The sequence below is a fragment of the Quercus robur genome, chromosome 11 (genome assembly GCF_932294415.1).
Source record: "Quercus robur chromosome 11, dhQueRobu3.1, whole genome shotgun sequence".
Classification (NCBI taxonomy): domain Eukaryota; kingdom Viridiplantae; phylum Streptophyta; class Magnoliopsida; order Fagales; family Fagaceae; genus Quercus; species Quercus robur.
In genome coordinates this window covers 37,834,218-37,848,581 of record NC_065544.1, presented here as the reverse complement: position 1 = coordinate 37,848,581, position 14,364 = coordinate 37,834,218, and the positions used below count along the sequence as shown (strand labels likewise).

Sequence of the window (14,364 nt, the reverse complement as noted above, 5' to 3'; positions counted from 1 at the left end):
ATCACGGGTACAGATTTATTGAGAATAGTGAAAGTTAATCTCTATTAAAAAGAAGGGTCAAAGAAAATAATTAGACAAAAAAAAGGTAAGTCAGTCAAGAGAAAAAAAAAACAATTGATTACAAAAGATGAAAGTAGTAAAAAAAGAGTGAAAAGAAATCACAAACAATCTACATAACCACAAGGGCACCAAAGCAAAGACCACTCATAATTAATGATGCTCAATCAAATCCCAAAACAGTGATAAAATGACACATAAAAAGATACAAATTTTATCACAATTGTCTTAAGTGACAGAGTATAATTAGTTGTTTAATACTTTTACTAGAATTTATCACTTTTTTTTTTCTATCACTTACGATCTACTATATAGACAGTTGTGTGTTTTTTGTCATTCTAAATTTTGGATAATTATTAAGTATTTTTAAAATATAATAAATGCGTATTTTTCTCCCTCAAATAAATTATAGTCCATATCATAAATTAATGATTTTTCCAAGATTTTTTTTTTATTTTTTTGGATTTTGTTAATACAGTGATGTAAACAGGAGTTAAGTAAGATTTTCAATTTTAGGCTGAAAATATGTAGGACCCACTAGTCGCACATTTCGTTTGACCAACCTATATATATATTTTTCCCCTTAACCAGGGTTAGGTCCTCAAGTTAAAATGGGCACCACACGTGTGGCTAAAAGAGTCAGATAAGGGCAGGGAAAGACAGGGTCTGGTCAGGTTAGTCCCTCCAGCTGTTGGGTATGTCCCTATGTTTTCTTTTCATTTCGTATAAGAGAAAGCAAAGCGTAACAAAGTTAAAAGAGAATTTGCAGAGCTCTCAGATTTAGCATTTCTTAGAATTAACACTTTTGGTACTATCAAACACACAACACAAACAAAACTCTTTCTATTCAAAACCAGCCCACTGAGTAGTAATTTCCAAAATGCCTGGGAGTTTAGAGCCGTTGGATTTGGGGGTTCAGATTCCATACCATTTCAGGTGTCCGATTTCGCTCGAGCTTATGTGTGACCCGGTCACCGTCAGTACCGGTCAGACTTACGACCGAGCTAGCATCGAGTCTTGGGTCGCTACCGGCAATACTACGTGTCCGGTTACACGAGCTCCACTCACCGACTTTACTCTTATCCCCAACCATACTCTCCGTCGCCTTATCCAGGATTGGTGTGTCGCTAACCGCTCTCTTGGGGTTGAGCGTATTCCCACTCCCAAACAGCCTGCTGACCCGGCGTTGGTTCGCTCGCTGCTCACTCAGGCTTCGTCCGAGTCCAACGCGACTCACTCGCGCCTCACCGCGCTTCGTCGGCTCAGGGGACTCGCTCGTGACTCGGATAAGAATCGTTCCGTTATTTCCTCTCTCAACGCGCGGGAAATACTTCTGCAAGTTGTGTTCGCCAATATGGACTCCGAGTTGAGCCACGAGTCGCTCGCGCTGCTCGTCATGTTCCCGCTCGGTGAATCGGAGTGCGTTTCGGTTGTTTCCGATTCGGACCGAATCGCTTACTTATCGCGCTTGCTTTTCCATTCCTCGATCGATGTCCGAATCAACTCGGCCGCGTTGATCGAAATCGTCGTCGCCGGGACTCGGTCGCCGGAGCTCCGAGCTCAAGTCAGCAATGTCGACGAAATCTTCGAAGGCGTGATCGAAATCATGAAGAATCCAATCTCTTCGTATCCGCGCGCACTCAAAATCGGCGTCAAAGCCTTATTCGCCTTGTGCTTGGTGAAGCAGACTCGCACCAAAGCCGTCTCAGCCGGAGCAGCCGAGACTCTAATCGACCGGTTATCCGATTTTGAAAAATGCGACGCGGAGAGAGCTCTCGCAACAATCGAATTACTGTGTCGAGTTCCCGCAGGATGCGCAGCCTTCGCGGCGCACGCGCTCACCGTTCCTCTACTGGTGAAGATAATACTGAAGATCTCGGACCGCGCAACCGAATACGCGGCGGGAGCTCTTCTCTCGCTCTGCTCCGAATCGGAGATGAGCCAGAGAGACGCGGTGGCCGCAGGAGTACTAACTCAGTTGCTATTGTTAGTACAAAGTGATTGTACGGACAGAGCGAAGAGAAAGGCTCAGCTGTTATTGAAGCTTCTTCGGGATTCGTGGCCCGAAGATTCTATCGGAAATTCGGACGATTTTCCTTGCAGTGAAGTTGTGATACGGTTTTGTTGTTCTTAGAATGAAAAAAAAATAAAATTAAGATTATGTTTTTTTTTTTTTTTTTTTTTTTTGTCAATCCGGTCTCAATTTTTCTTTGTTGTTAGTATAAGAAAAAATTGGAAAAAAAAAAGATGATAATTGAGGTTTTAGATTAGTATATAGTGAATTGTAATTCTGTATGTAATTTTGTATGTAAGAATTTTTGTTGGAAAGTTGAAAAGCAAATGAAAAGATAGATCTGTTCTTGTTTTTGTGCTTTTATTATATTTAAAATTCTTTACTTAGTGGGGGCCATTTTGTTTTGTTTTGTGTTGTATTGATAGACTGATAATGGTGATTAGTGTGTGGTTGGTGGTTCATTTGTTTTGTGGAATCTTTATGCTTATTGGGTGTGGGATTGATATGGAGAATGAATGTTCATTGCCATTGCCACCACTTGTTGATGATAGACACTTCTACTAATAATGCAAATGGGAAGATAAGGCATTATGGGGAAAGAAAGTGTTTTGGTAATTGAGCAAATTGAGCAATATGCAAATCTAAAATCAAAGTTTTTTTTCTTTTTGAATACTTGGGTTGGGTGTGACACATGTTTCATTGCTTGTTGCTTTCCCTGAATATCAGATTTTGAACGTTGAAGTGTTTGACAGGGATCCTAGATGTGAGGCTTTAAATTGGCCTAGTTGGCTGGTTTTGGAATTGCTGAACTTTTGTAGTACATAGATGATAGACGATAGACCAGCCCTGAACGCAATTAAATGCTATAATAAGCTTAGTTGAAAGTTAGAGGAGTCAGAAACGTGGGTCAACAAAAAAGAAAGAAAGGGTTGTATTCAAGTAAGATAACAGGAATGTTTTGTTAATAATTTTCCTACTTTGAAGTGAGTGTGCGTGAAATTATATCTGTATAGAGAGGTAAATGGAGGTGTTTGAGTTGGTTTGACCTAGGACTGACAAAGATTGATACACACAAAGGCCCCGCGTGCAAGCCAGGGGTCTACAATAGAATTATGGCATATATGCTATCAAAGTAGTAATAAGCAGGAGTTCTCTCTCTCTCTCTCTATTAAAGGACCTACTTAAAAAGAGTGGAGCAAGAGTTTTTGTGGCTTGAAAATTTAGAAGATAAAAACAGTACTAGTCACATGTTTTTGGAATAAAACCATGGATTCACATGGCTTTGTTCTTATTCTTTTTTCGTTGTTGTTGATGGCTACTAGTGCTCACATGCCAAACCCAACTATGTTCCTACTCTAATAGTAGTCACAAGAACTTCAACGTTTGTCTTTTGAAACAACCATGATATCCAGCATTTGGGACCCTACACTCTCAAACGTCCCTCTTTAACCTTTTGAATTTTGGCATATTGTTGGATTTTCCATTATAAGCTATTGATTACTGCCCCAGTTAGGTTCTTTTCTAAACGTTTGTAATTTGGTTTTATAGGGTAAAGTGTGATGAAAGTAAAGTCTAGTTTTCTGGGTTAAAAAAGTAAAGAAAATAAGAAAAAAGCGTCACCTAATTTAGGTGGTAGTGGTAAAGGAGTTGGTGTAAAGAATACAGTTTAAAAGATGCAGAAGAAAATGAAAAAGGTGCCATCTTAGGTGGATTATTATTTATTTATTTTTGGTGACAGTATATTCGAGTTTAGGGTTAAAAACCATCTTCATCTTAATGACAAAGAAAAACTAGGCTTTCTTTTCGTTTAACATAAATATTGCATGCTATTCTTGAAGAAATTTTTGCTTTTGTAATATACACATGAAAATGCAGAGCTTAAATTGCCACCGTCAATGGTACTCGATTACTCTCTCTAGGAGTCGGTGACAAGGTCAACTATTGTGAGCCACCGACCTCTAGTGAGAAGAGTTGGAATAGCCTTGGATGGCAGAGTTTACATGCGCACGTGTGCCACTTTAAATTACATGAGAAAAACTTGTTCATCACAAAAATTGTCAATAGTAGTAGCTGATGATGAAAGAATCACTTGATTCATATTTTAAAAACACTTGCTTATAAGAGAAATGGCTTAAGATCTTCACTTCAATAGATTACATGAGAAAAACTTTGTTCATCAGAAAAATTGTCAATAGCAGTAGCTGATGAAAGAATCACTTGATTCGTATTTTAAAAATACTTGCTTATAAAAGAAATGGCTTAAGATCTTCACTTCAAAAGATTTCACATTTTGTATTAGTGTGTCAATTGATTTGATTATTAAAATCTCTTGTTGTCGAATAAATAATCTGCGCGCAACAAAACCCTGCTTACAATGGTAAAATAAATTTTAAGAGAAGAAAAATGATTTCCTTTTATTGTATTGCTCACAAAACCAATTTGCAATCATGAACACATGTAAGTATATCCATTGTTTTGTTCGAATGGTGAACTTTTCTTGCTGTTGTGATGAACAACTTGGTTCAAACAAGTTGAAGTAAACCCCGAAAGGTGGAATAAGCAAAGAGAGGGATGGGTGAAATTGAACAGATTCTGCTTTAGGCAATTTGGGTTGGCGAGTGTGAAGGTTTATATTGGGACAGTGAAGGAAAATGGATCAAAGGATATTCTGCGTCTACAGGCTTTACTGCCAGTATTGGAGTAAAGAGATGGCCTTTGAATGATAGTTTTATATTGGTAGTAGACAGAAATTTCTAATCTGCATGATGAACTTAATGCCAGAATATTCCATCTAAGGCTTCATCAAAACCATTCTAATCATCTTATTGAACATCCCAACGATTGCAGGAACCATTCAAGACATTCCCCAATAGCTGCATTGATCATGCTTTTATAAACAAGTGCACTAACATTTTAGCTATAACGAGAGGTCATCACCAATACTCCCTCTATTCCATTTTATAGATATACATATATCCTAGTCAATAAATAAGAAAGATTAAGAGAAAAAAAATCATAACAGTAGAAACCACAAATTTTCTTTCTTCTAAAAAATAAAAATGTATTGTCCCTATTTCTAATTCTCTAAATACAAAATAAAAAAGGGGTTTCGGTTTTGTAAAAGATTATAAAACTTTTATGAAAGAGAACTACTTTTCTAGATTTAGAAATAAATCCTTAAGTACACTCTAATTTAATGAATTATTATGATATCCTGTATTATTAATATTATACTAGCTTGTAACCCCATGCATATATATGGATACACTTAAAAATATACAATAAGATACTTAATATAATTCTATATATATAATTAAAATACTACTGATAGTCATTTTTATATTTTGTTAACTCTTTGAAAAATTTTGTAAGGATATAATTAAGTATAAAATGTAAATTATCCATTTTAAAAAAATAATATTGTGAAGCACTTTTTTTTTTTTTTTTTTTTTTACAATTCATTTATTCTTGACTCTTTGATTTTTGTACTTAATAACTCACTTTGATGAATATTTATTATGTGGTACCACATTTGATTTCAAAATTAAAAAATAAAACTCTTCTAGAATAAATAATTTAGGACATATGGCGCAAAATTGAAACTCTAATTTGGAATTTTAATTTGAGTTTCTCTCAGATTTACTTATTATTATTATTATTATTATATATATAGATTAGTTAAGTATGTGTTGTGTGGGTGTGTGCTTAGTCCGTCATTGAGCATAAACCAAGTTTACCTGAGTTTATAAACAACTACAAAAAATCTAAATCGTGACTAGACTAATCCTTTTAGAGTGTAGCGCAAATGTGACTAATACTTACTCTTAAATCATCACAAATATATCAAAACTATACTAGGTAACCACCTATAGGCTTGAAAATATTGTCCTACAATGTGAACCTTAACGAGGACGCCAAAGATATAATAGAGGGAGATTATCATGCTGCATACTGATATTGAATTATAATTAGGTCGTTAAAAATATATCAAAGTCAACCAAGCAAGCACCTATAGGCTCGAAGATATTAGCCTACAACGTGAACCTTAACAAGGATGCCGTAAATTTAAGTGGGAGAGATTATAATGCCACATACCAACATTAAATTAATTGAGAGTATTTGTTGTGTGTGTATTTGCTGAGTCTCACATTGGGATATATTGGTTCAAATTTGGGCACTCTAAAGAACTACAAGAAGTCGTAATTGTGAGTTTGTGACTAAGCTAATCCTTTTGAAGTATATATCGCATATGAGATTAGCGCTTTTCCTTAAGTTGTTAAAAGTATGATGTTAGACATTTAGAGTAATAAGAAAAAAAAAATTGATGCATTAATAATTTTACATTAGAAAGCTGCTAAAACTAGTACAATTATACTACAAAACATGAAAAAAAAAAAAAAAAAAGAAAAGAAAAGAAAAAAGAAATGATACATTAGTCATTTTACATAAGATAAATGTTAAAACAATCAATTTTACTACAAAAAAAATTTACAAACTGACATTGCAACGAATGTGATTAATTTTATATTAACAACATAAAACATCTTTTGTGAAAGAAAGAGTAGCTCTCGAGTTCCTCACAGCTTCTGTTTGTCCCCTTCCATAGCAACCTTGCTGATATTCTTACCAAACTAATGCATAAAACTCAGTTCAACACCCTTTGCAATAAACTGGTCATATTTCCATGAACTCCTCCCAATTTGAGGGTGAGTGTGAAATCAGAAAATCAAGACTCAGCCGTTAAACATGCAGAAAAGGAAAGACCCTTAGCTACAAACTACAAAGGCAGTGTCGTGCCCTTGATCCAAACAAACGAAGTTCAATTAACCAATTCAAATACAGATAAGGAAATTGTGTGATTAGAGAGCAAATACAGATCTCTAGCTACTTTGTTTAATTCCTCGTACAGCTTGCTCATTGTTTGTATATAATCAAGTTACAATAGCCTGTACGAAATACGCTTTGCTTTATACTCTAAAACTATGTTTTTTTTTTTTTTTTTATTACATTAAGAGATGTCAATTAAGTTACAAGACTCCTTCTACATTCAATCCATAATTTCTCCTCCCAAAAAAAATGGTAATAAGATTCTCTCAATTTGAAATGTATTCATTTTATGATTCAATTTATATATTTCAATATAAAGGAATATCAAATATTACATTATTAATATTTTTAAATAACGTGACACTTTATACAATTTAGTGAATAATGAAATTGCTTTGATCTATTTCAAGTGAAATAGAGAGGATGATGTCAACGAAATGAGCCATGCCTTTTTTTTTTTTTTTTTTTTTTTTTTTTACCCCCTTCTATTCTCCTTTGAGATTTCTAAGACAAGTTATGGGAGAATTGTTAAACTAATAGGCCCAAAAGACTAGGATTATGAACTTCACAATTTACTCGTAACTGACTAACTGGTTGAAACCAATTTTAATGACACGTTAACTATCATTATTATGGGCCCATTAAATGAATGGACTACAATGAGAGGTTCAACTTGACTTGAACTAGTTGATTAATTGTGCCCAGGCCAAACGTGGCCTAAATTTCAAGCTGGTTGCTTAGGTTGGGCCACAATATAGATGGTTGAAAATAGTCGTAATGAATATAATAACAGTCCTATTCTGTATATCTGTGATGGCCTGATATAATCGGCTGTGCCTAGAATGAAGATTGGCAATTAATCTCAACACTTGACAATCTAAATTTTTTAAATAATTTTTGTAGAATTTTTTTGCAGGCATCAAAATTTCCATAAAAAAAGTTCACACAACACTCCCATGGCACTTTAACACAAAAGCTAAAAGGGTGAAAATCTCGGTTTTCAAGTAACATTGTATACAATAGCCTGCATGTTACACCCCATATCTTCTTCTTGGCCTCCATGATTAAAAGAGCACTCGATAATAGATATTACACTCTAAACTCCAAATTATTGTTCATGTCACTCTCATTTTGTAATATTTTGCTAACTCTCTCACCTTAGTCTCCTCCTACCACTCCCAAAGTACCAGACTTCTGACTTCTCTTTTCAGCCACTAATCTCAATACCACTCTTCCACTACTACAAGCATTAAACCTACTTTTATCTGATATAATTAAAACATTAGACAATAACACTCTACCTAATCTTGATTTTGATTTGCACATAGAAGAGTGAAAAAAATTTTAGAGATGGACCTCTAACTGGTAAACATTCAGTATTAGATAAAATGAATGATAAGGCAATACAGATATCCTTAGTTCTTTCATCATCAATTCATGCACAAAAACTCAGGAAATGCAGAGGCAATACAGGCAATTTAAAGACAAGCAAAATTTGGCTAATTTTTCTTATCAATGTCAATCTACATATGAAAGCATTTAACTATTATCACACAACCTCTACAAGGATTTATATTTGTATCAATGTTTTGGAGAATCTGGGCTTTAACTCTTTGAGCACATCACGGGCATATTAATCCATGACTAACCATGTTGTGCAGTGACAAGAGAATCAGAGAGCAGAATAGCAACACAGGAGATGCTTTGTACATAAACAGACAGCTCATGTCCTCCCAACATAAGATCATGAATGACACTAAGAACAAAATTCAATGAAGTCCAAAGCATTGTAAGCCCATTCCCTGATCAAATTTCCTCATCATTATCACTTTCACCCCCAAACATAGCAGCCATTTTCATGGCTAGCTTTGCTGCCATTTCCCTCCTCTGAAAATCAGGCATCAATCTCAAGCTTTCACGCACATTCCCTATCTCGGACATCAACTGTTCCAAATCCTCTAATTCAAAAGGTGCACTCTCATCCACCTCTGTGGCTTGCTCAGATGCATTTGGTATCACACCCTGGTCATTCTCATCCTGCAATGACGCCGTTGAAGTTGAAGGCTTTTCTTCATCAGATCTGGTTCCATTCTCTTGATCACGTTCAACGACAGAGCTATTTTGAGCAACAAACCCTGCCATCTCTGAGGATGGGGTAACAGCATTTGCAGAAACCCATCCTTTATCTGTGTCATCCCATGGTTCAGCTGAGCCAGCAGAGAGGATTTCATACTCAAATTCAAAATCAGATTCTCCTGAAGATAACTCTGAGAAGAGGGGATGAAAAAATTTAGCTATGTAATTAGCAAATAAAAGTTCAAATTGAATAGCAATACTCTATAATTTTCTAGAAGGGGAGAGGGGAACCTTCTTTTTCAGGTAATGATGGTTCAGTTATTTTATTGCCAGATTTTAGAATCATTCCAGGCCACATATGAGCCGAAAGAGCACCATAGAGGCGTTCAACTCCTTGTGAATCACCATCAACTGATAAACCTGTCAAGAACAACTTCTTTATATAAGTTTGAACACAAACACATACATACATGTATGCACGTACGTATGTAAGAAACCACATAATCTATACCTAATTCAGTCCCTTAATATTTTGAAAAACCATCAAGTTATGTAGAGAAGACCCCATCATGCTCTTTCTTACTCCAATATAAAATAAACATGTAATTCCATCTACTATGTAAACCTCTTTATCAATATAAAAAATAAAACTTCAATCAAAATATGATGTCCATGCAACATCAAAAGTATGGTCGTCTTTCATATCATGTACAGTTTCTATAGAATTTATGGCTTTATAGTTTGAAGTAAAACTAATAGTGCAAATTACCTTTATGACTGAGTAAAAATCTTTGCAATTGAGCAAGGTATCTCAAATTGCTCCTTTTTGTATACATGCTTAATTGCAACATATAAAGGCAATATAAGGAATGCAAAATAGCTAATTGCAACTAAAGGCAAAGAATGGGTTTACACTTGTCAAAATCAGCATTGGAAGCACAAGCTTCAATAAATTCAATGTTATGTTGAGTGCACCATTCCAAACAAGACCTCCTAATCTTGCACGAAGGTTCTTCGTCACCCAATAGACTACTTCCTTCAGTTTCTGAAATTCCATATTCAGTAGACTCTGCATAAGGATCAGCAGAGGAATCTCCAAGCTGCTTCTGCAGGTGTCTTCTGTATTCAGAATGAACTGGATGCCCTGGAAGGAGATCCACCTTGTTGCCAATGCATAATAATATTTCAAAATTTTGAATATCAGTGCGAGCTACCCAATCCTTAAGGGCAACAAGAGATGATAACTGCACATAACGAATGAACAGAGAGATATAGTGCATCAAAAAATCACACTGGCATAAAACATCAAAGAATTTGCAATGTAAAGATGCGAAAAGGGAAAGAATCTAACATCATTCATGTCAAAAACCATGACCAAGGCAGCCAACTGGTTAAACATTGGCAATGTCCCAATAGAGAAGGCATCATGAAGATGAGCCATCCATACAGAAACATCAGCCGTGTAGTACTTGGTGTTGATAGTCCAGCTGTTGATGAATATCTATTAAGCACCATTTATTTGTGTTCTAGCAAATCTTTTTAGATTAATAATAATAATAATACAAGTAACATAGAGTAAGAATGTTGAAGAAGAATGTTACCCATGGCAACAAAGTTGAGACGATGAATCAGAAGCTTCTTCAAAATCCACAGAGAGTAATCCTAAAATCAGACGATGAATCAGAAGCCTCTTCAAAATCCACAGAGAGTAATCCTAAAAACAAGTGATAATATACAATTGAAATCATCCAAAATTAATCAGGCAGTGATTAAATTAGGAGCATTAGTAGATTGGTTATTCAGTTTAAACAACAAGTGAGTTCAAGGACTACTGACTGATGCAGATAGATAGGTTTAAAACTTAATTGGCAAAAATATAGATTCAAATACAAAATCAATGAGCCACTTGACTAGAATAAAGAATATCTTGCAAAAGAATTAGCAGTTAGGTTAGGTATAGGGTTTATATTAAGTAAATCATTAATATGGATTGATTATAGAAGGAAGCAGTGAGATACATAGTAAAGATAAAATACCAGATTCAATCCATTTATATATATATATATATATATATATATCATTATCATCAAAAGAAAATTTCTTTTAATTGGAAAAAGAAAAGAGGAACATACGGGAGAGGAGGGTCCGTTTGCCAACATTGGAGGATCCAAGGACGAAGATAGCGGGTCGATTCTCAAACTCAATCTCAAGAGAATTCTTTTCTTCTTCCCCCATCTTCACTCGCCCGTCTGTGTCTGTGGTGGCACTGTCAATTTACGAAATGAAAATGAAATGATAAGCTAACTAACTGATTCTGGCTTCTGAGCTGGAGTTGGTTAAGATTAATTTTAGTGAATTCACAAATATTTCATTTTTTTATGGCTTTTGTATCAATTGTTTTCAAATCAACTAAACATGTGGAGGAATGTCATATTCTAAATCAATTATTATTCTTATCATTATTCCAAATAAATGTAGTTTTTTTTTTTTTTAATATAAAATTTATAAAAATAATAACTTTTTTCACCCTATATAGATAACCAAAGTACCAATACATTAAAGCTACAAAATTTGAAACCAAAAATTAAAAGAAATTTCAATAAAGTGAAAAACTATACCTGGTCATACTGTTTCTTCTCAGACTTGGATTGCTTCAAGGATTGACTTTCCACCTAAAAACCCAGAAAAGAAAAGCAAAAGAAAAACCCTTTTAATTTGTAATTACACATATTTGGAATTGAAATCAATCAATGATAAATATAAACCTAAAAGACTTTGTAGACACCAAAAAGACCCATTACCGAAAACACTTTCTGCTCTCTATGCTGATACAGTATCCCCATCACTCCTCAATCAATAATGAAATCTCAAACTTCCCAAGCCTTACCTCAAAATAAACAATTCAACTTTCTTTTGTTTTTTCAAACGTTAACTTTAAATTTTTAACAAACTGAATATAAACCAAAACCTAAAACCAATCCAACCAAAATACCAAAAAGAGAAAAGAGAAAACTTTACCGGTAACGGCCCTCTGAAACACTCTATCTCCGCCTTATGGAGTCTCTCTGTCTAGCGGCTCCGGTCGTCTGACAGTGACTAGGTCCGGTGGTGTCTCTCTGCTCCTCACGGAATGCACAATCTAAGTTTATTGTTGTTTTGTTTGTGTTTTTTTCAACATCCATTAGTTTAACGCTGTGTTTTAAACAACCTTCATTTATTTATTTATTTATTTTTAAATGCTACCGGACAATATTTTTAGATAAATATTAAGTAGTAAGTTGTTATAAAATATTATTGATAGTTAAAAAAGTAATTTAAGTTTTGGATTCAAATTAAAGTCAATAATAAGGGTTTTAGTTAGTTCAACTGGTAAAGTCTCTGATAGTTGCATAAGAGATCACCGAAAACTGATTGGTGTCTTGATTTGATGATAAAAAAACTATCATCAGAAGCAAACGCTATAAATTGAAACTCTCTAAAAAAAATTAAAGTCAATAATAGCTTATTACCTATAATTTATTGTAAAAATATTGTAGGAGTAGTATTTTTTTTTTTTAAAGAAGTAGATAACCTTAGTTTTAGGAGTTATTATTATTATTATTATTATTATTATAGAGTTTCAAAAAAAAATTGTTATTATTATTGATAATCATAAAAAGAACAATAATTTATGATATTAAATGTTGATATCAATTAGATAACTTTCGCCAAATTCTGAAAGTCTAAAATTTGAGAAAGAACAACCCTTAAGAATAAAGGGGATAAACTAAAATTATGATGTATAAAGAGGAATTCAATAATCTCCCAAAAGCATAGTTTATAAAGAGATATTAGACTTTTAACATGTGGTATCCTTTTTATGATTATTGCTCATTGTCATTACATTAACACACCAAATGGTTTTTGCTTTCCTTCAAAAAAAAAAAAAAAAAAAGAGAGAGAAAGGTTTTTGCTTAATAATATTCTAAAAATTAAAAACTACTTTCAATGCATTTTTTTTCATTATTATTATTATTGCCAACAAAACCTTATTATATATATATATATATATATATATATATTTATATTTATATTTTTTGGTAATTGCGGGGGATAGAACCCCCAAACTAACAGTTACATACAGAACCAGGTCTAGGTTGCAATGCCCGGTAGTACCTTATTATATTCATTAGATATACTATTTAGATGCAAGTAATTACAAATGTGATCATGTCGTATGTTAGATAAGAATTTTGAAATTATGTAATAAATTTTTATTTAGTTGTTGTTTTTCAATAAAATAATATTTGTCGTAAGTTCATGTCTGCACAGAAATTCAACTAGTTTATTTTTTTAAAAAAAACATAAAGAATCATAAATGATAGACTTACCCATAAAAAAATAAAAAAAATGTTAGACCAATGACAATTTATAGTATATGTTTATTAAAAAAAAAATTATGTATTTATCTATACTACTATTTAAGGGGTTTCCACACTTTGGGATTGATATTTTTTTGAGTCAAAAATACTTCTACACCCTAAGTTTAAGTATGACTATGAGGATAATATAGAATATATATGTTTATATATATACTAGTTGTAGGGACACGATTCTCAAGCGGCCCAACGATGACGTTGGGCTCGCGCGTGATGGATCCCTCACAATAAATTTTGTAGAGAGTGGGCTTGAAAGGCCGGAGTTGGGTCACGGGACGTTAGTACAGGCCGGACATTAGACAAACCTAGACTGGGAAAGGCTTTAGTCCGGTTATCTAAGCCATTAACTTTATGAATTGAGGGATTGGGCTCCTCGGATCATGTCCGAGGAGCACTAATGTATTCTCCGGTTACCCGTCGATGGGTTATCCCTGGTGGAGCGTATATACTTTCCGGGCATTCTCATTCCTGGAGTCTTTCTTAGGAAGTGAGATGGATCTCTCCCTTATTAGTTTACCTTTCCTTTTATACTAGCCTACGTTTGTTGTCCCCCGTCCACGTGTAGGGTCGATCTTTCCAGGACAGAGATTTGTCCCATCAGTCTAATCACGAAATTGTGGGAGATGGTCAATAAAGTCTAAGAATCCGGCTCTGTTAGGTGCGGTGTCATGTCAATGAAGGGTATTAAGGACTATTTCCCTGAGATATTTTCTGATCTTTTAAGTTTGCTTGTATTCCACTTTCGTCAATGGGATTCTAGGTCTTTCGAGGACTGAGCGGTCCTCGGACGTATCTTCGGGCCACTTCGGGCTTCCTATTTTTGGACTTGGGCCCTGGCCTCCTTTAGTTTGGGGCCTGTGGATTCCCTGTAAGCGAGTGAGCCGGGCCCATAAACTATTGGGGCCCACAATAGCCCCTCAAAACCCTGCTGTCCAACGTCTTGGTTGGAAAGGTGGGTTTTGGTAATACCGA

The 14,364-nt window shown here is 34.5% G+C and overlaps 2 protein-coding genes across 5 annotated transcripts; one reads left to right on the top strand and one right to left on the bottom strand.

Annotated features, from left to right (window-relative positions):
- Nucleotides 1–741: 741 nt before the first annotated feature.
- On the top strand, nt 742–2,422 carry LOC126706103 (U-box domain-containing protein 26-like). The gene has a single exon (XM_050405374.1). The coding sequence runs from the start codon at nt 938–940 to the stop codon at nt 2,189–2,191; it is 1,254 nt and encodes a 417-aa protein (XP_050261331.1). The 5' UTR covers nt 742–937; the 3' UTR covers nt 2,192–2,422.
- A 5,835-nt stretch (nt 2,423–8,257) lies between these two features.
- Nucleotides 8,258–12,153, bottom strand: LOC126705875 (uncharacterized). Of its 4 annotated transcripts, none has more exons than XM_050405104.1 (8): nt 11,993–12,153; nt 11,593–11,646; nt 11,107–11,240; nt 10,576–10,688; nt 10,326–10,461; nt 9,888–10,218; nt 9,266–9,394; nt 8,258–9,165 (listed from the first exon to the last, which is right to left on the bottom strand). In XM_050405104.1, exons 3-8 carry the CDS (start codon nt 11,131–11,133, stop codon nt 8,705–8,707), a joined length of 1,197 nt encoding a protein of 398 aa, XP_050261061.1. In that variant the 5' UTR covers nt 11,134–11,240; nt 11,593–11,646; nt 11,993–12,153; the 3' UTR covers nt 8,258–8,704. The 4 variants fall into 4 exon arrangements, with proteins under 4 accessions (XP_050261061.1, XP_050261059.1, XP_050261062.1 ...); XM_050405102.1 differs by having other exon boundaries at nt 10,576–10,636; XM_050405105.1 differs by having other exon boundaries at nt 11,107–11,229.
- Between the last annotated feature and the right edge of the window lie 2,211 nt (nt 12,154–14,364).